At 35.9% G+C, this 22,816-nt stretch overlaps 1 protein-coding gene across 3 annotated transcripts in view; it reads right to left on the bottom strand.

Annotated features, from left to right (window-relative positions):
* The window catches only part of NIPBL (NIPBL cohesin loading factor), a 196,341-nt gene that overhangs the window by 20,129 nt on the left and 153,396 nt on the right, over nt 1-22,816 (bottom strand). For all 3 annotated transcript variants that reach the window (XM_010373383.2, XM_010373400.2, XM_030927192.1), the window contains 8 exons: nt 21,817-21,951; nt 19,902-20,000; nt 18,822-18,875; nt 9,441-9,549; nt 7,217-7,353; nt 1,518-1,658; nt 1,269-1,362; nt 400-554 (listed from right to left, as the gene is read on the bottom strand). In XM_010373383.2, coding sequence (XP_010371685.1) covers nt 400-554; nt 1,269-1,362; nt 1,518-1,658; nt 7,217-7,353; nt 9,441-9,549; nt 18,822-18,875; nt 19,902-20,000; nt 21,817-21,951 — 924 coding nt within the window. The remainder of the gene's footprint in view (nt 1-399; nt 555-1,268; nt 1,363-1,517; nt 1,659-7,216; nt 7,354-9,440; nt 9,550-18,821; nt 18,876-19,901; nt 20,001-21,816; nt 21,952-22,816) is intronic.

Genomic DNA, 22,816 nt, shown 5'->3' with positions numbered 1-22,816 from the left:
TATTAAAAAAATAAGTAACCAATTCCATTTATTTTAGAACAGTGGCATTCAAAGTATCAGTGTGTGACAAAGAAGCTTGTTTCGGAATGTAAATCAGTGTGTTGTTCCCTTCATGGAAAAAAATTTTTAAAAAAAATTAGCTGTTGATGTCAACAGTGTGCCTACTGTTACAAAGCTGATATAACTTGTCAGAGAAATTTCATTATGTGGTTACACATCAGTAACAAAAAGTTCATGGATTAGCAGTCAGTCTGAGGACCATGCTTTGAGTAGCACTGTTTTCAGAATTTCATTAAACCAGACTAATATTGCCTTCATCCTGGATCATTACTGTTATTCTCAGATCACAGTGCCATATAGTTCTATGTTTTATAGCATTTTAAGTATTACTATCTTTACCTTGCTGTTGCCTTTAAAATCTTCCAGATCAAAATCAAAATGCCGACATAGTGCTCCAACAGTGAAAAGGGATCTAAGAAGTGCTGGTTTGTTTGTTAGAAGTGAAGTGTTATTTGGGTCCTCTTGGTGTTGACTTTTCAATTTTGAAATGGCACCTAATAAAGATAAGTAATAATTATAATATTTATCTTTGAATCACTCAGTTCAAGTAATTACTACTAATGAATTACAATTTTTTTTTTTTGAAATGGAGTCTCACTCTGTCACCCAGGCTGGAGTGCAGTGATGTGATCCTGGCTCACTGCAACCTCCGCCTCCCGGGTTCAAGTGATTCTCCTGCCTCAGCTCCCCAAGTAGCTGGGATTACAGTTGTGTGCCACCATGCCTGGGACATTTTTGTATTTTTAGTAGAGAGACGGGGTTTCACCATGTTGGCCAGGCTGATCTCGAACTCCCGACCTCAGGTGATCCATCCGCCTTGGCCTCCCAAAGTGCTGGAATTACAGGCGTGAGCCACTGTGCCCGGCCAATTAATTTTTACTAATGGTTCTAAATATTAAATATGTCTAGAATTATGAGGGCGCTCTTTATTTAGAGTCTAAACTAATTAATGTAAGAAAATTTAAATTTTACTTTTCACAGTGCGCAAAAAATATACCAACCTTTACTTATCAGGAGATAAATTTCTGAAGTAATCACAGTGGGTTCTTAAGGGAATACAAAAGACACTAGACAATATTGTTTCTGAGAGGACTACAGTAGATAATCACACCTCATAGTTTCCTTGATTCTAGCCTTTTATCAAATGCGTTTAAAATGAGCTGACAGGACCTAGCAGAATAATTTTAAAACCCTGGTACTGAACTTACCATAGTATCTATTGAAACAAGCCCACACAAATTTAAAATTTTGTGTCACTTTATTTACAACAGCCCCAAGACAGCTGACACAATGTTGCACTACCTAAAAGATATAGAAAATATTTGTTTAGATAAAAGTTAAAAATATACTATTTTAAAAACTTAGCTTTTTACAAATATTTGCTTTAAAAATAATATTAATAAAATACATTATAACTTCACACTAATGAATAAAGAAATGGTAAACTGAGTGCTTACAGTCATGCCATATTTGATGATGAGCTTCATCAGATCTTCTTCAATAGTGGCAAGAAAAGTTTCACTTGGATGCTCCATCAGTGGTACAACTAGCTCTAGGATTTTTGCAACATTGCAGATAACCATGAAATCATTTTGTGTCTATAAGAATAAAAATAATGCTTTATGAATATCCAAAACCTTAAAAGAAACTATATACAGTTTTACGTATTTGTGGGCAGAAATAGGGCATTTTGCACGTAAAGGTCCAGTTAAAAAAAAAAAGTCTATTAGAGTTTTTTTTCAAGATATGGAAGAAGAAGCACCAGCATGTCAGGAATATGGACCAACAACTAACTTACCAAAATGTGACCTTGGGGTCACTTAATCACAATGTTAAAGTTATATTTTTTTCCCTAAAATGTAACACAAGTCAATTCTAAACAAGGGTATTTACATATTGACAGTATTATACAAAGACTGGTACAGTTTTTATGATTAGTATTTTCCGAGCTGTGTATGTTAACCCAGTAGTTCTCAATCAGGAATAAGCTTCTTCCCCTGTATCCTGACACAGGAGTACTTGGCAGTGTCTGGAGACATTTTTGGTTGTCACAATGGGAGCCACTACTGGCATCTAGTGGCTAGAAGCCAGGGATGCTGCTAAACAACCTGTAATGCACAGAACAATCCTTGACAACAAAGAATAATCTAGTCCTGTCAACAGTGCTGAGGCTGAGAAACCCTGTGTTAAAATTCTCTGATAGATAAAAAAACATAGAATCCCAGAACTAGGCAAAAGGCTTCTTTATTTTTAAGAAACAGTGTCTTGCTCCATTGCCCAGGTTGGAGTGCAGTGGCACAATCATAGCTCAATGCAATCCTGAATTCCTGAGCTTGAGCTAATTTCCTGACAGTCTCTCGAGTAGCTAGGACTACAGGTGCATAACATTACACCCAGTTAATTTTTTAATTTTCTTTTTTTCTTTTTTTTGAGACAGAGTCTTGCTCTGTTGCCCAGGCTGGAGTGCAGTGGTGCGATCTTGGCTCACTGCAACCTCTGCCTCCCGGGTTCAAGCAACTCCCTGCCTCAGCCACCCAAGTAGCTGGGATTACAGGTGCCCACCACCATGCCTGGCTAATTTTTGTATTTTTAGTAGAGATGGGGTTTCACCATCTTGGCCAGGCTGGTCTGGGACTCCTGACCTCGTCATCCATCTGCCTTGGCCTCCCAAAGTGCTGGGATTACAGGTGTGAGCCACTGCACCTGGCCTTAATTTTCATTTTTGTAGAGACAGGGTCTCACTATGTTGCCCTGGCTGGTTGTGAATTCCTGGCCTCAAGTGATCCTCCTGCCTTGGCCACCCAAAGCACTGGGATTACAGGTGTGAGCCACCATGCTCAGCCTAGGACTTCTTTAAATTTAAATGTGTATTTCTTTGATTAGAAAAACTAATAAGCATGTTTAAAAAAATAGGTAGAGACTTTTTAAAAAAAAACCAAAAGGTAGAAAAGGATTTACAATAAAAAGTCTTGTTTCTATCTATCCTCCAGCCACCCAGTTCACTTCCCCAAAGGCAATCAGTTATGTATGCGTGTGTGTGTGCGTGTGTGTGTTTGTGTAGTAAGGCTTTCAATGCATGTTTTTAATCTAGTTTTTTTTTTTTTTTGCTTTTCTTTTTTTTTGAGACAAGAGTCTCACTCTGTCGTCCAGGCTGGAGTGCAGTGGCACGATCTTGGCTCACTGCAACCTCCGCCTCCTGGGTTCAAGTGATTCTCCTGCCTCAGCCTCCAGAGTAGCTGGAGGTATGGAGGGAGAAGCATCAGCATGTCAGGAATATGGACCGACAACTAGTCTCCCACCATGCCCAGTTAAGTTTTGTGATCTGCCTACCTCAGCCTCCCAAAGTGCTAGGATTACTACAGGTGTGAGCCATCATGTCCAGCCTTAATCTAGTTTTTAAGCTACTAATCCTCATTGTTAGTAATGGATTACCGGCATTCATTTTGGACTTTTTGTTGAGACAGAGCCTCGTCCTGTTGTCCAGGCCGGAGGCAGTGGCGCAATCTCGGTTCACTGCAACCTCCGCCCCCCAGGTTCAAGTGATTCTCCTGCTTTAGTCTTCCAAGTAGTTGGGACTACAGGTGCGCACCACCATGCTTGAGTAATTTTTGTATTTTTAGTAGAGACAGGGTTTCACCATGCTGGCCAGGCTGGTCTTGAACTCCTAACCTCGTGATCTGCCCGCCTCAGCCTCCCAAAGTGCTGGGATTACAGGCGTGAGCCACTGTGCCCAGCCCATTTTGGACTTTTTGAGCTTATTAACACACTAGTTAAAAACATTCCCACCACTTGGCTTGTAGGAGTATTAATTTAAAAAAAAAAAAAAAAAAAAAAGAAATTCCCACATCATATTCATCCTTCCTTTTAGGATCCCCACAGGATTAAAAAGAAAACATAAATTCTTTTTAAGTAACATAGAAATCCTGTTGTTTCCTGTAACGAGTTAAAGTGGGTCTAGGGATAGAAGAATTTTTGTTGGATAAATTTGAGAACCAGTGCCAGCATTTTACCTGAAAACAAACAAACAAAAAAATGTAGTGGCTGGGCACAGTGGCTCATGCCTATAATCCCAGCTCTTTGGGAGGCCAAGGTGCACAGATTACTTGAGGCCAGGAGTTCAAGACCAGCCTGGCCAGCATGGCAAAACCCTGTCTCTACTGAAAATACAAAAATTAGCTGTGTGGTGGTGCACACTTGTAAAATCCCAGCTACTCGGGTGGCTGAGGCATGAGAATCGCTTGAACCTGGGAGGTGAAGGTTGCAGTGAGCCAAAATTGCAGGATTGTACTCCAGCCTGGGCAACAGAGCCAGACTGTGTCGTTAAAAAAAACAAAACAAAAAACAGTAGGCCGGGCGCGGTGGCTCATGCCTGTAATCCCTGCACTTTGGGAGGCCAAGGCGGGGCAGATCAACAAGGTCTGCAGTTCAAGACCAGTCGGGCCAACATAGTGAAACCCTGTCTCTACGAAAAATACAAAAAATTAGCCAGGTATGTGGTGGTGTGCACCTGTAATCCCAGCTACTTGGGAGACTGAGGAAGGAGAATCACTTGAAGCCAGGAGGCGGAGGTTGCAGTGAGCCAAGATTGCGCATTGCACTCCAGCGTGGGTGACAGTGTGAGCCTCAATCTCAAAGAACGTAGCATTTTCTGAACTTTCCCTTAATATACTGGCCTGGAAAATCAAGTAAAAGAAATACCTTAAATTCCAGAAGAAAAATTTAAAGAAAGACAGAAACCATTAAGTAAAAGAGCAACAGAATAGAACAGGGAAAAGTATTTGTAATAAATATACTATAAGATGGCTTAATATCTAAAATATTTAAATTGTTTAAAGAGTTCTCCTAAAAAAAGGCCTACAATTCAAAGGTAAAATGGATGAATGATATGAAAATGATATAAATAGTGAATTCACAGAAAAGCAAGCCCAATTGGTCAGTACCATGAAAAGATGCTCAACCTTCTTTGCAGTCAGGGAAGGAAACTGAACCAATAATGAACTATTCCTTTCCACCTGTTAGACTGGCAAAGAGTACTAAAATAATGACAATGATTGTCACATACAGCTTTCCAAAAGGTTGTATAAAACCCATCCACTGCAAAATGGCAAGATCAATTAAAAATGAAAACCAAAATAATCATTGTTTCAACCTAGCAAGTCCACTCCTCAGCAACTGTTCCAACAAAATAAAGGTGTCAGTACTTAAAGGTATTTAAATTGGAATGTTTATTTAAACATTGTTTGTAGTGGTGATCAAAAGGATATATGTAAACACCTGCCAAATAGGGAAATGATTAAATAAATCATAGGACATCCATAAAATGGATAATATACAGCCATCTAAAACAAGGAATTAGATATATTAGATTAGATTTGGTAATCTCAGGTAATATGAGATTACCAAATATGCCTAATAAATATCTATATAATATGATTCAATTTTTACAAAACCTGGTCAACCATTTATATATACCTGTGTGTCCACAACTATAAAAGTATGTTAAGGATACTATAAGACGTTTATTCTGAAGGGAAGATGGATAAAGATGGAGATAGGACATAAAAACAAAAACAAAAAACACGAAATGTTAAACAAAAAGTTTACCATGTATGAGATACTCTTATTTATATAAAACTTAATATTTGTGTACATACATACATAAAAGATGTACAAGACATTTTAAAAGTGATTTTGTTTAAAAATATTACTGGTTCAAAATCATGCAAGGACGATTTATAATATAAATAATAAATAACAGGTTTCATTATAGTCCAGATTCTACTGGTAGACATGGGGCTGAATTCTAGCTTTGGGACTGGTTGGCTGTGTGACATTGGGCCAGTTATTTATATTCTTTAAGTTTTAGTTTCCTTATCTGTAAAACTGAGATCATAATAGTACTTACTTCACAAAGTAAATGAGATAAAATACATGTAAAATTTTCACAATGCTTGGTACTTTGCTAAAAAATTATTAGCTATTATTATTAGCCACAATAATAACCAATATATTTCTGGATCTAACAGAAACCCTAAAGATAGAATTAGTGTCTCAGAAGTAAATGCATGTTGTTTTAGGTATTTATTATCCTTTACTACTCTCCTCAGTTCTTAAAGTTTTCTCAGGAAGTCCTGAGGTTTTCACCTAGAGCTTGCAATTTAGATCATCAAAAAAACTGACCATAGCAGCAAAACAAATGTAGTAGAGAAAAGTTAAAATTAGCTCCTTAGGAACATTAGGATCATAGTATGTGAGAAGCCTTTTATATTTGTTAAGTTTTAAGAGTATTTTAAAATTTTGTATTTTTAGCAGTTACTTATACTCTGGTAAGCTTCAGTTTCCTTATCTGTAAAACAGAGATAATAGTACCTACTTCATAAAGTAAATGAGATTATACATGTAAACCACCTAACTCACTATGCTGTCATATATACTTTAAAATCTTTATTTGCTAGATAATTTTACTTAAGCAATTTCTTACTACTCACACCGTATTTTAGAAAAACATAGTGTATGTTAATACCAACAGCCTAACATCTCTGGTATGGTATTATAGATTTTCCATATTTAATATATTGTTCTATTATAAAAATAAATTTATAAAATATAAATAAATAAAAAAAGACTGTATGAAAAATATAAAGCATATCAACAACTTCCTTAGGTGCCATAAATGGACCTCTGTTAGAGGCTATTGGCTCTCAATTTTGGAGAATGACCGAGGTTGACTGTTGTTCCTCAATAATGTGCATTAGATGGGACGTAATGTTAGTCTTTGTGTGCTTCGAGCAATGGTATCGATTTTTATATTTATTATATTATAAATGACAGACACGTTCAGGACCCAAAAGATAGTAAATTTCTCAAAGACAGGAACTCTGCTTCATTCATTCTGAGATCTTAACAATAGCTATAACATTTAGTAAGCATTTACTGAGGGTTTGGCTTGAGAAGTTTACAGCAAAATGGAACCTGAACTTTATTTATAATATGTCAGACTTGATGTTTATAGATCACTTGCTACAAATAGAACATATATCTAAGTAAATGACACAGCTGATCTGTCAGTGAGAATGTGGTTGACGCATGTGAATTCTAAATTTAAAGCACTTAATGTTTTATGTAAGACACAAGAATAAGACAGCTCTATACTTACACTACATTTAGTGGTAAGGTATGGTTGCATAGTCATTGCATGTTTAACCATGAGCTGGGGTCTTATTTTGCTGAATAAGAACAAAGTGGTTATGCAAGCTACCAATCTTCCAGAATTCACACCTTTATTGTCAGAGTCTGGAAAAACAAACAGAGAAATAAGACACTAAAATATGACAAGGTAGTGGAAATTATACAGAATATTATTTAAATTACTTAATATTATCCCCTAAATAGGTCCAGTATAGTCCTCAATATAATGAATTAGTAGTTCTTATGATAATAGACTTTCTCCATCTCATTTTTTCTTTGGTATAGAAATCACATATTCTCAAGATAAAGAACAAGAAGAGGCCATGCTCTCTACAGAAGGCAAGTTTTATACTAATGGAAATTGAGAAGTTTAGGGATAGGCTTTTGGGAATACATGTGGTATTGGTTATATCTAAAATCAATGGGCTGGGTGTGATGGCTCACACCTGTAATCCCAGCACTTTGGGAGGCCATCACAGGAAAAAGGCTTGAGTCTAGGAATTTGAGATCAGCTTGGACAACACGGGAAATCCCATCTCTACAGAAAAATAAAAAATTTAGCCTGGTGTGGTGATGTGCACTTGTAGTCTCAGTTACTCAGGAGGCCGAGGTGGGAGGATTGCTTCAGCCCAGGAGTTCTAGGTTGCAGTGAGCTATAATTATGCCACTACAACCCAGCCTGGGTGACACAGTGAGACCCTGTCTTTAAAAAAAAAAAAAAAAAAAAAAAAAGGAAGTGAATGTGGGAAAAAAAGCTAGCAATTTAGCTGAGGTGAAACTAAGGGTACTGGGAAAAAAAGAGATGATGCTGTGGTAGAAGAATGTTAAAAAATGGGAGCAACAAACAGAAACTGGAACAATGCTGTAAGACAGCTCTAAACAAAATGCTGTTCAGGTGGGAAGAAAATATTGCTAATTAGGAAATACACTGGTTCTTAGGAAACAAATTTTTAGAGGAAATTGCAACTTTTTAACATTAAGGGACATCAGTATCACCCCTAAATTCCAGGATGGGGAAAAATAAAAAATCGGAACAAGGAGATAAAAAGAAAAAAAGAGGTACACATGGAAAAAAAAAAAAAAAAAGACTGCATAAAAAATATAAAGCATATCAACAACTTCCATAGGTGCCATAAATGGACAGCTGTTAGAGGCTACTGGCTCCCAATTTTGGAGAACAACTGAGGCTGACGTTGTTCCTCTTAATGTGCGTTAGATGGGAAGTAATGCTAGTCTTCATGTGCTTCAAGCAATGGGTATCTATATATCTATCCATCTATCTATCTATATATTTGTTTGAGACGGAGTCTCGCTCTGTTGCCCAGGCTGGAGTGTAGCGGCGCGATCTCGGCTCACTGCAAGCTCCGCCTCCTGGGTTCATGCCATTCTCCTGCCTCAGCCTCCCAAGTAGCTGGGACTACAGGTGCCCACCACGCTAATTTTTTTTTGTATTTTCAGTAGAGACGGGGTTTCACCGTGTTAGCCAGGATGGTCTCGATCTCCTGACCTCATGATCCACCACCCGCCTTGGCCTCCCGAAGTGTTGGGATTACAGGGGTGAGCCACCGCGCCTGGACCAATTTTTATATTTCTTAAGTAATCATTTCTTTATAATTGATTAAAAATTTCAGATTTGTGATTGGTAAATAACATGAGAGAGAATATAAAATATTAAGTACTTAATTTGTGATTTTAAACATTTTAACAAATTTCTAGCTCAAGATTAAGCAAACTTTAGGTAACAATTATAAATAATAAATCTTAGGAATGTAATACAAATCTTTTAAAAACACTTTTTATAATAGCTAAAACAATTTCATTTTGAGATAATTTTATATGACTTAGAAGATACCAGTTTTGTGACGAGTATCATTAGCTAGATATATATTAGCCCCTGGATTTTTACTCCTATTCAATGACATCTAAAATTATAATATGCTATTAAAAGATATGTGGAAGAGGTGAGGCCCACGCTTTTATTACAATGCTCTAGATAATCTTAGCCAATCATAACAATATAATCTAGGATACAACATCAAACAGATACCTATATAACAAAAATGTATTTCATTTAAAAGTGAAGTAATCATTAGACAAGCAGAGCCAGAGGGAAAAATGAGAAATGTGCTCAAAATATTTAAAAATATCTTATAAAATCAACTAAAGATCAATATATATATAAAATGTCTTACCAGCTAGAGATTCCTCATATTTAAGAATGTGCTCAACTAGGTTATCAACAAGTTGAGTACAAGCTTTCTTCACAGGTTTATATGAGGAATCCTCTTCGGACTTCAACAACTATACATATATATATACAAAAAAAAATCCCGGTATAATTATTCACTAGGCAGTAATAAGATAAACACATTAAAAGTGTCCATAAGTAATACACTTTTCAATTTGTCATTAACAATTTAGTACTCAAAGTGCAAATTAATAAAACAAAAATATATATGTTTAAAAATATAAACCAGTAATTTACCAATACTTTCAATTTTACTACAAAGTACTTAAATTGCTGTGTAAGACCTAAGGTAAGATGTGAAAGATGTAGAAAAGATGAACTTCCCTTTCTCCCTATTCCAATCAAAAACATAGTATCACACAATACTAGCTGAATTATTTTAAATAATTAATAACTGCACCTTAAAAGGCAATTATAAAACGTAAGGGTAAATTTCTGCATTATCCTTTGCAAAATCACAAACAATGCTAGAAAAGTGTTATGAATAATGAGATGAGGATAGAGATCATTCTAAATATTAAAAAGTAAAACCAATCTAATCTTTCATAATCAAAGGTCAACAGAAGAGTCATAAGGTATATCTGTTTTGCTAAGAAAAGCTAGCTAATATAATTCTGAGGATATTGAAGGAATCTAAATGTGTATTTGATTTCTGTGAAGAGTTCCACTGCTGTTAAATATAACTTTCTCTGCAATAATGGAAATGTTCTATATCCTTGCTGTCCAATATGGTTTCCAAGAGTCACATGCAGCTATTAAGCACTTGCAATGTACCTACTGTAATTGAGGAATTAAAATAAAATAAAATAAAAATTGAAATTAACATTTAAAAAAATGCATGTGGCTTATAGTTGGGCACGAGCTTGGGCAGCACAAGCTGAAACTTTCCCTATAAGATACATAAATGATTAAAACAACTGACAGCAACCAGAGTAACATAACACACACAACTGCCCCTTTTCCTCCAATTTAAAGAAATAAAGTAGACAGCTTCAATGTACTAGGTTTCAACTATGAACCGCAAATTCTTCCTGCCCCATTCTCTAATTTCCTTAAAGCACCTATTAATATCACGTTCTAGTTTGATCTTTTCTGAGACAGTGTCTCATTGTCACTCAGGTTGGAGTGCAGTGGCACAATCAAAGCTCACTGCAGCCTTGACCTCCCGGGCTCAGCCTCCCATACAGCTGGGACCACAGGCGTGAGTCAACATGCCTGGCTTATTTTTGTATAGTTTGTAGAGATGGGGTTCTCTATGTTGCCCAAGCTGGTCTTAAACTCTTGGGCTCAAGGGATCCACCTCCCTCAGTCTCCCAAAGTGCTGGGATTATAGGCATGAGCCACCACGCCCGGCCTAGCTTGGTCTTTTATTTAACAGTAGGAGTAGAAAACTACCCTCTCTCATCCTTGGTTTTCCTCTTTCATTTCCAAGGCTTCAGGTACACACAAAAGAATTAACCATAAATTTTGATTCATGACACACCATTACCACTTGTATATGCCCTTTTAATTTACTAATAAATAATGGCATAATTTGAATCCAAATCAAGAACAATTTTAATATCTCGTATCTCCCAATGTGCTCCTTCCCTTATCCCATTTTCCTGTTTCACACGTAAGGTAATCACTATCAGAAAATTTATCATCTACTTGTTTTTAAAAAAAGTATAAGCTGTATGCTATTTATAGTTTTCTTTGATTTTCCACTTTCTAAAAAGGTAGTATACTTGATGTAGTCTTCTGAGATTTGCTTTTTTCACTCAACATTATGCCACTATGATCTAGGTTGTTGCATACAGCTGTATTTGACCGATTTTCACTGCTGTACAACACCCCACTGTCTGCCTATATCTTAATTCATTTATCCACTCTTTTGTAGATAGGTTAATCCCTATTTTAGTACAACTAAGCATTCTTGTATATGCCTCCTGATGCAAATATGCAAGATTCTTTTGTGTGTATATATACTTGAAGTCGAACTGCTGGGTCATTAGATACATGCATTGTTCAATTTCACAAGATAATGCTTTTATGAGATAATTTTATGAAACTGTTGTTTTTCAAAGTGGCTGTAATATTTTCTCAATTATCATCTGTATTAAGAGATACTATCTGATCCCTCTTTTCCATCACTTGTGATTGTCTGACTTCTCCACTTTTGTCAATAAAATGGTATAGAAAGTGGTCTTGATTTGTATTTCTTACTTTACTAATAGGCTTGAACACAGTATAGGCCCTATATGCTATTTTCTCCATGAAATGCCTATTAATGAACTTTACCTATTTTTCTACTGGGACACTTGACTTATACTGGTTTTGTAGGAGAGGAGTTCTTACATATTTATTCTTGGTATTAATGGTTGATTACATATGTGCCAAATATCTTTTCCCATTTTGTGACTTGTATTTTCACTTCAATCTTTTAAGGTTAATGGTTTTTGTCCCTTGTTTAAGACATCCTTTCCTACCCAGAGATCAAAAATATATTCAGGCTGGGCATGGTGGCACATGCTTGTAGTCCCAGCTACTCAAGAGGCTGAGGTAGAAGGATCACTTGAGCCTAGGAATTTGAGTCCAGCCTGGGCAACACAGCAAGACCACGCCATTTAAAAAAAAAAAAAAAAAAAAAAATATATATATATATATATATATATATATATATTTTATTTTATATATATTTTTATACAAAATAAAATATGTACTCAGCAATAAATAAAAAATATAAAAATAAAAATATGTAACTCCATTATATATATATAATTAAAAAAATATTTTCTCCTATATTTTATTCTAAAAGTTTTAAAGTTCTCCTTTAATCTATATGGAGTTGATTTTTCAGTTGGAGTAGGAATCTTTTTTTTTTTTTTTAATTCTTATGGACAATCAAATAGCCCAACTCCATTTACTAAACAGTCTATCTTTTCTCCATCATCTGCAGTGCCACGTCTGTTTTATAGCAAGCATATTCTATTTGTGTAAGCCTGTTTTCTGGGCTCTCTATCCTGTTCCATTGTTCTATTTAGTACTGATCTACTTATTACTGCTGTTAATTATGTAATGTATCTTTGAAAATAAGTCCCGATATTTTGTAAGGCAAGTCAGTGTTCCAGCTTTTACAGAAATTATTTATTTTTACCTTTTCTCTGCTTTTCCATATATATTTCACAATCACCTTGATATATTTAAATTTTTTTATTCATGATTTTGAAGAAAGCTCACAGTTTCCCATTTTGCATTATTTTCATTTTAGGTTTTGTAGTTTTATCTGTCAGATTAAGGAATTTACATTTTATCCTCGTTTATTATAAGTAATCATTCAAGGATATTGAATTTTATCAAAATTTTTTCTTGCCCACTCTGAAATGATTTCTTCTACTTTAATGTTAACCTACACACATATATTAGCCATGCACTCATAATATAAAAGAACTAATCAAGGTGCATAAAATTGTTTTAAAGTATAATTTAGTTTGCTCATTTAAAAAATACCTTTTAAAGGTACCAACATTCCCAATGATATAGGTACATTTTTACACCATCTTAATATTTTATTATGAAAAACTTCAGCCATACAAAAGAGTTGAAAAAAGTTTTATCATGAACACTCTCTAACCACCATCATCTAGATTCTACCATTAAAAACATTTTTTGTGTGTGAGACAGGGTCTCACTCTGTTCCCCAGAAGAAAGTGCAGTTGCATAATCACAGTTCACTGCACCCTAAAAATCCCGTGCTCAAGTGATCCTCCTGCCTCTGCCTCCCAAGTAGCTGGATCTACAGGCACAGGCCACAATGCTCAGCTAATTTTATTTATTTATGTTTTTCAGAGATGGGGTCTCAGTATGTTGTCCAGGCTGGTCTAAAACTCCAGGCTTCAAATGATCCTCCTGCCTCAACCTTCTGAGAGGCTGGGATTCCGGGTGCAAGCTACTGAGCCTGGCTCCAGGATCCTGCCTTTAAGACTTTATTCTGCTGGGATGAACACACACACACACAACATGTGTGTATACATGTATGCATATGCATACACACACACCTATATCCATTTTACTTCCAACGCATTTCAAAGTAAACTGGAGACTTCAGTATACTCCCCATTTTTTCCTTGAGATAAAACGTACATGCAATAAAATGCACAAATTTTTAGTGTACATTTGCTCAGTTTTGTCAAATGCATTTACCATTGTAACTCAAGTTCACCAAGATACAGAACAGTTGTTCTCAATCTTTAACTTATATCTGAATCATCTGGAGAGAGACTGTTAAAATACAGAATTATGGGCTCTACCCTCAGAGTTACTGATGAATTAAGTCTGGAGCAGGGCCTGAGAATTTGCATTTCTAATAAATCCCCAGGTAATACTGGTAACTTTTAGAACCACTGCTAGAGACGACGACTATCATCCCTGAAAGTTCCCTCATGTCCTTTCCCAGTCAATCCCCAGCTCCCTGCAGCCACTCTTCTGATTTTTTCCAGTATAGATTAGCTTTACCTCTCCTAGAATTTTGTATAAATGGAATTATAGTATGTACTCTTCTATGTAAGGCTTCTTTTACTCTGCACAATGTTTTCATTATTTATGTTGCTGTACGTTTTGATAGTCTGTTCTTTTTTGATGTGGAGTACTATTACATTGTATGGAATCATCACAGTGTATCCATTCACTGGTTGATAAAGATAAAATATTTCATTGTAAACTCAGAAAGATCTTGCTCTGGATTACAAAGGACAGGAACAGATGAAACATGGGTAACCCTTAACTGTTTTTCATTGCCTATATTTTCCTTACAAACTGAAAAAGGATCAGTCTCAGATCATAAATAAGTCAAATGAATGGCATTGTAAAATCTATTTAATTTTTTGGCCGGGCGCGGTGGCTCAAGCCTGTAATCCCAGCACTTTGGGAGGCCGAGACGGGCGGATCATGAGGTCAGGAGATCGAGACCATCCTGGCTAATACGGTGAAACCCCGTCTCTACTAAAAAATACAAAAAACTAGCCGGGCGACGAGGCGGGCGCCTGTAGTCCCAGCTACTCGGGAGGCTGAGACAGGAGAATGGCGTGAACCCGGGAGGCGGAGCTTGCAGTGAGCTGAGAGCCGGCCACTGCACTCCAGCCTGGGCAGCAGAGCAAGACTCCGTCTCAAAAAAAAAAAAAAAAAAAAAAAAAAAAAAAAAAAAAAAAAATCTATTTAATATTTTGTACCCATCACAGGGCTATGGATGTGTTTTTTGAAGAAGACTGTCATGAAGAGCTACTCAATTTATGGTAGTGGTTTAAACTAACTGGAGTACATTTTAGAAATAAAAAAAATGTGAGGACCTTCATGACAGAAGTTATTCTTCCACATCCTACTGAAAAATGCCAAAAAACAATGAATTGTTAAAGGTTATAAAGGAATGATAGCACCATACATTTAAAAATGATACACTGGCCAGGCACGGTGGCTTGTGCCTGTAATCTCAGTACTTTGGGAGGCCAAGGAGGGCAGATCACCTGAGGTCAGGAGTTCAAGACCAGCCTGGTCAACATGGTGAAACCCCCGTCTCTACTAATACAATAAAAGTAGCTGGGCGTGGTGGTGGGTGCCTGTAATTCCAGCTACTCAGGAGGCTGAGGCAAGAGAATTGCTCCAACCCAGGAGGCGGAGGTTGCAGTGAGCGGAGATCACACCACTGCATTCCACCCTGGGCGACAAGAGTGAAACTCCGCCTCAAAAACAAAACAAAACCAAAAACAAAAAAGATATACTAAGCTTGAGTAATACAGTGACATCCCGTCTAAAAAAAAAAAAAAAAAAAGAAGCAAAAGAGGCTAAACATGGTAAGGCATGCCTGTGGTTCCAGCTACATGGGAGGCTGAGGACAAAGGACTGCTTGAGCCAGGGACGTTGAGGTCACAGTGGGCCATGATGGTGCCACTGCACTCCAGCCTGCATGACAGAGCAAGACTCTGTCTCCAAAAAAAAAAAAAAGATATACTAACATAATTATTTAGACAACGAACAGAGTTTAGTACATGTGGGAATTTGAAGCTATTTCAGTAGTACTTCAAGTTTCCCTAGAAAAACATATTCAATAATTGGGAAGAGTCAATGATCTACAAAAAACAATCAAGAACAACAAAACCCCCAAAACCCAATCCAAAAATAAAATTTAGAAATATCTGAAATTGGACTGAACGCAATGCATGTATATGTGCTCATGTAAAAACAGTAAGCATGTCAATTATTCTGGACTCAAGAATTTGTAATAACTACAGCAGTCCATTCTTTATATCCTTCCTAGCTTCTCTTAACATTTATGCATACACGTTATAATTGCTCACAGGAGTTATGTTTCTGTCATATATATATGGGTATGTGTATATATATATACACATTTGAGTTTGTTTTCTTTCACTAAAGCAAACTCTGCTAGTATAAGGAAATATATCACAAAGTTACAGTATCATTGGTAAACTAAGTTGTTGGCAGAAACTAAAGTAGGAAAGCATAGAATAGGGGGCATGAATAGGATGAATAAACTAACTTACTAACTAAATAAATGGGACTAGAGAATAAAGATACAAAGAATGTACAAGTAAAACTATCATTGCTAAGAGATTATAAAAATGGTCATGTCCTTTCTGCTTCTAATTTGCTAATACAGAAGGATATTATTTTAGATTCTTTTTAGTAATCCTAAATAGTGACATTTCTGATAGTTACATTGAATTCTTACTTGATTATTTATAGTAACTATCAAACGAAATACATGATTTAGAGCCTTTTAGAAAACATGATGTACCTTTTGGGATGGCTGACATAAACTTAACTAAGGTGGTCATAAGGCTCTGTGATATAGAGCTAATTATTTGATTTAGGAAAGAAATGATGCCAAATATATCATGTAAAAATATGAAATGAAAGATGATTTAAGAAGACAGTCTAAGATTTACACATTGAAAACACCATGAAGGTTTTTTAAAAGACATCTTAAGAAAGTAATGTACTACTTTTACCATCACACCAAAATGGCTAAAGTTTTTTAAAAAAGACTGACAATAACGAGAATTGATGAGGATGTAGAGCAACTGGAACTTTCACACACTGATAGTGGAAATGAAAAATGGTTTAGTAATTTTGGAAAAACATTTTGACAGTTTCTCACTCACCATATGACCCTGTAATCACATTCCTAGGAATTTACCCAAGATAAATGAAAACATACAACTGCATAAAACCTTATACACCAATATTCACAGCAGCATTATTCATAACACCCCCAAACTGGAAAGAACCCAAAAGTCCACAAAATGGTGAATAATGAAATTATGATATATCCATGCCATTGAAACTACTCAGCAATAAAAAGGTATATTAATATATTAGCAACAAGAATGAATCAACATTCTAAGTTTAGAAAGTCAAACACAAGATTGCAGACTGTATGATTCCATTGATAAGAACTTCTAAAAAGGTACAACTATAGTGACAAAAAGTAGATCAATAGTTTTCTAGGGCCAGGAACAGAGGATCAACTGCAAAAAGGCATGAGGAAGTTTTTTAGGGTAATATCCTCTATGTTCATTGTGCTGGAGGTTACATGACTGTATATCATCACTTAAATTCATCAAAGATCAATCACTGAAAATGGGACAACTAGACATGTGCTTCCTGCTGTGATGCAATAATATTCACCACCACCTATGAGGTATTTGTCTCCCAGATTAAAAATTGAACTTTAATCATATTACGCCTCTAGATTTCACTAAGAGTTTACTTGAAAAATGGTGGATGGAGGAACAACTTAAATGACACCAGAAAAAAAGTGACCTATTAAATCCAGAATGTGGGAGATTCTACAGAAAAACATACAAGTGGCATGAGAAAAGGGAGTTAAGGGGCAAACTATTATAAGAGACTTAAGAGTATATCAACCAAAGCAACTGCAAACCAACTATAAATACATTTTTGAGACAGGAAAATATGAACGCTGAATAGGTATTAGTTATGGAATAATGCATTACTATTTTGATATAAATGATAATTTTTTTTAAGCCATTATCTGCTACAGATAGACAGATGCTAAAGTATCTATGAGTGAGATAATATAACGTTTGGCATTTGTTTTAAAAGTATTACAGGCTGGGCATGGTAGCTCATGCCTGTAATCTCGGCACTTGGGGAGGCCGAGGTGGGCAGATCACCTGAGGTCAGGAGTTTGAGACCAGCCTGGCCAACACAGTGAAACTTCATCTCTACTAAAAATACAAAAATTAGCTGGGTGCGGTGGCAAGTGCCTGTAACCCCAGCTACTTGGGAGGCTGAGGTAGGAGAATCCCTTGAACTCGGGAGGCGGAGGTTGCAGTGAGCTGGCTGAGATGGTGCCACTGCACTCCAGTTTGGGTGACAGAGTGAGATTCCGTCTCCCAAAAAAAAAAAAAAATAAAAGGATTATGGAAAACAAAGGAAGAAAGAAAGAAAAGGAGAAAACCAGATAGGGGAAGGATAGCTGTAACAAGGCGGTGAAAATGCTGGTAATTTTTGAAGCTGAGTGATGGATATTTCTGCCTATGTGAAATTTTCTAAAATAAAAAATTTAACAACTCACAGGGAGATAAACATTTCTATTTATGAAACTTAAAAAAAACCACTAGTTGTGGATTGATTCTGTACTACTAAAGGAAATTCTATGCATAACATACTAAATCATGTAATTATATTTTTAATGCAATATATTGATCCATTTATAAATCTTGCATCTATTATTTACAGAGATTAAAGAAAAAAATTATCTGGAAAGAAAGTAAGATAGAATTTTAGTTAATGATTCAGAAAACTTACTTCTATAATAGGCAACTGAAGGCCAGGTGCAGTGGCTCATGCCTATAATCCCAGCACTTTGGGAGGCCGAGGCAGGCAGATCACCTGAGGTCAGGAGTTTGAGACCAGCCTGGCCAACATGGTGAAACCCCATCTCTACTAAAAATACAAAAATTACCCGGGCGTGGTGGCGGACACCTGTAATCCTAGCTACTCTGGAGTCTGAGGCAGAGAATTGCTTGAACCCAGGAGGTGGAGGTTGAAGTGAACCAAGATTGTGCCACTGCACTCCAGCCTGGGCGACAGCGAGAGAGCAAGACTCCGTCTCAAAAAACAAACAAAAAAACCAGGCAGCTGAATTAGAGAAATTAACAAAATCATCCAGCCTAACATATTGAAATAAATTTTCCCTACCAAAAGAACTCAAAAGGTTTTTTTAAATCATAGTCAAACAAAACAAAACAAAAAAACCTAACCTATTAAATTCTATGTTACCAGGAGTCAAAAGAACACTCACATTTTGAAGGAGTTGCTCAAACCAGTCATATCCAGTATCTCTGCATGCTGCAACCTAAGGGGTGATGAAAAGTATCAAAGTTAGAAATATATTTAAAAATCTGAATAAAATACACTTTTGTTATGCTTTAGCCTGAAACATGTTTCAATTCTCTCAATTCAAAAGTTTATTTTTAAAGTAAACTATTTTTTCAGTGACACAACTATTTACTAATGTTATAGAACTTTATTCTAAAAATGTCTTGGATAACATTGAAGAAATTAGTTTAATGTATTGAAGTTTAATATGGCACTAAATGTTTAAAGTGGCACAAGTTTAAAATGGCACAATAACTTGAACTACAGTCTGTGAGGAAAATCTGCAATATCTTAAACAGTAAGAACAAAAATATTTGTTTCTTATTACCCTTCTAGATGGCACATTTTAAAGACATCAACAGAAATTTAGAAGATGATGTAATTGAATATACAGAATTTCTTTTTTTTTTTTTTTTTTGAGGGATCTTGCTATTATATTGCCCAGGCTGGAGTGTAGTGCCTATTCACAGGCATGATTACAGTATACTGCAGCTTTGAACTCCTGGTTCAAGGATCTCTTGATCCCCCATCTCAGACTCCTGGGCAGCTGGGATTATAGGCATATACCACTGTGACTGGCAAAAATTTCTTACATTAAAAACACAAAATGTATAGCTTATGCATAATAAAAAAATTTAGCTAATCCATATTCATAATTTCTGAAAAAAGTAGGCATTACTATCTTTGCAGATTATTACCCTTGGGTGATTGTATCTGTTCTTCCATTTCTCCTTTCCCTCCCTGTTTTTAATTGCTGGAGGAATAGGAAAATCTCAGTATCAGTGTTTACATCAATTAATGCCAAGAAGTAGGGCTATACGGAAACATCAACGACATGTTACTTGCATCCCTTGAGCATCTCCAGATACATAAAGTAAAGGCAGCAGTACGAAATGTCAAGATTAATGAAATATCTCATTATTGTCTCTTCCTTCATAAGACACGTAGGCCTCAATTAGGTCTGGATCAACAGTGACCACACCCTTGTTCCAGTCCTTCTTACCACATCGGTAATGTTTAAAATTTTCCTTGTCATTGCTTCTTTGTCACTGTGTGGAGTTGGAGTAAACCAGAGTTTCTGGAATGTTTCATTTACTAATTTCTAGAAGAAAGAGAAATTTCAAATTAACTAATTATAACAAATATGGCAATTTCACAATTCCAAATTATCATTAGGCCCAACACAAAGCTATAAATAACTAATCAAAACAGAAATTGCCAGGAATTTCTGGTATTAATTTCCTCAGTTTTTTCTAAAACTACCAATTTCTCAAAACTATAAAATTTTTCAATTTGGTAAAGATTTTAAACAATATGAATGGGTGATACTATCCCTAGCCTGGAACTTCTTCATACTATATACACTCAAATGTTTATGATCAAACTAAAAAATGTATTTACTGCTTTTGGAGAAGTTGTTGTTACAGTGTTTGCTAAACTTAAAAAAAGGAACAATTATATATATTATAACATATAAATGTAAATTTACTAAAGAATTTAGGACTAAAATTTTTTTTATGTATACATAATAGCTGTACACATTTATGAAGTATATTTGAACTTTTGATACAAGCATACAATGTATAATGATCAAATCAGGATAACTGGGGTATCCATCACCTCAAGCATTTATCATCTCTTTGTGTTAGGAATATTCCATTTCCACTCTTCTAGTTATTTTGAAATGTACAATAAATTATTGTTAACTATAGTCACCCTATTGTGCTACTGAATACTAAATTTTATTCCTTCTAGGTGTATTTTTGATAACCGTGAACCAACCCGTCTTTATTCAACTCCTCACAACCCTTCCCTCCCTCTGCTAACCATCATTCTATTCTCTATCCTATGAGATAAATTTTTTTAAGTTTCCACATATGAGTGAAAATATGTGCTATTTTCTGTGCCTGGCTTATTTCACTTAACATAATGAAACAAAGTATTTATCTAATAATTTAGAAAAGTAAAAACATAACATTTGAAAATTAAAATAATCCATGAGAAACCTTTGAATATAATGCAATCTCTATAATAACAATCAATAAGTCAATTAACACACACATGCACATTTTTTGAGATGGAGTCTCACTCTGTTACCCAGGCAGAAGTGCAGCAGCAAGATTATAGCTCACTGCAGCCTTGAATTCCTGGGCTCAAGTAATCTTCCTGTGTCAGTCTCTAGTGTAGCTGGAACTACAAGAATGCTCTACTATGTTTGGCGAAATTTTTAAAAAGTATTTACATTATTTTATTTTTTATAGAAATAGGATTCTTACTATGTTGCCCAGGCTGATCTTCAACTCCTGGCCTCAAGTCATTCTCCTGCCTTGGCCTCCCAAAGTGCTGGGATATAGGCATGAGCTACTATGGCCAGTCTTAAATAGATATTATCATTGTGGAACTGGTTGGTTAAGATCAGATTATAATAATTAAAATAAAAATCTAGAAATAAAAAAGTATTAAAGTATTTTTCTTAAGTTTATAAACTAAAAACGATGATTCACTGTAAAGTTTTTGGATATATTTAAAATCAACATTTAGGTGCAATAAACATTTAACTTATTTTTTTTTTTTTTTTTTTTGGAGACGGAGTCTTGCTCTGTCGCCCAGGCTGGAGTGCAGTGGCCGGAACTCAGCTCACTGCAAGCTCCGCCTCCCGGGTTTACACCATTCTCCTGCCTCAGCCTCCCGAGTAGCTGGGACTACAGGCGCCCGCCGCCTCGCCCGGCTAGTTTTTTGTATTTTTTTTTTAGTAGAGACGGGGTTTCACCATGTTAGCCAGGATGGTCTCGATCTCCTGACCTCGTGATCCGCCCACCTCGGCCTCCCAAAGTGCTGGGATTACAGGCTTGAGCCACCGCGCCCGGCCCAACTTATTTTAAACATTAATGAAAAATAAATTTAAAAGTCAACATTACCTTAATGCCCTCTTCATCATTGACTCTGCGAATCATTTTTACACACATTTCTGTGATTTTTGGAAATGTTGGCTGTTCAATACAAATGTCTCTGAGAATCTTTATTACTCTTTTCCTGACACTGATACCAGTATCCTAAAAACAGAAAGGTATTTTTAAGTGTCAGATAAAGTGAGATGCCTTACGTGTGAAATTAGAAAATACGTATCCACACGCAGTATGTTCGCTATTTGTTAACATGATAAACACATTTGACATATTTGCTCTTTACATGCTTTCTGCTACTATAAATGCGTTGTTTTATTATATTGTCTTTACTTTTAAAGTATGATATCTAATATATAGAAACATATTTTCTAGTTAAGCCCTGGACACAAGACTAGAAGTATACGCTTGTAAAAATTAAACAAGAAAACAAACGTAAGCTTTAATATAGTGTCTGGCACTTAAACAGCACACAAAGTATCACTTATAAAGTTACTTCATAAAATTGTTTAACCTGAATCTAATCAAACCTTTGGCATTATCTTATGGTTATTTCTTTTTTTTTTTGAGATGGAGTTTTGCTCTTGTCGCCCAGGCTGGGGTACAATGGTGCGATCTCAGCGCACTGCAACTTCTGCCTCCCAGGCTCAAGTGATTCTCCCGCCTCAGCCTCCCAGGTAGCTGGGATTACAGGCGCATACCACCATGCCTACCTAATTTTTGTGTTTTTAGTAGAAACAGTGTTTCACCACGTTGGCCAGGCTGGTCTCAAACTCCTGATCTTGGGTGATCCACCTGCCTCAGCCTCCCAAAGAGCTGGGATTACAGGCATGAGGCACTGCACCTGGCCTATCTTATGGTTTATAAGAGACACAAAACACCAGTTAAATTAAACAAAGCATGGGAAGGTAACAAAGGATCAGGCCTTTTTAATCAGTCAATGTCATATGGGAAGTATGTAAAAAAGAAAAAAAAAAGAAGAATATAGTCTTCAATTTGAAGACATGACCCCCAA

The sequence above is a fragment of the Rhinopithecus roxellana genome, chromosome 3 (assembly GCF_007565055.1).
Source record: "Rhinopithecus roxellana isolate Shanxi Qingling chromosome 3, ASM756505v1, whole genome shotgun sequence".
Lineage (NCBI taxonomy): Eukaryota > Metazoa > Chordata > Mammalia > Primates > Cercopithecidae > Rhinopithecus > Rhinopithecus roxellana.
Note: the sequence above shows the minus strand (reverse complement) of the source record. Positions and strands in the feature narration are given on the sequence as shown.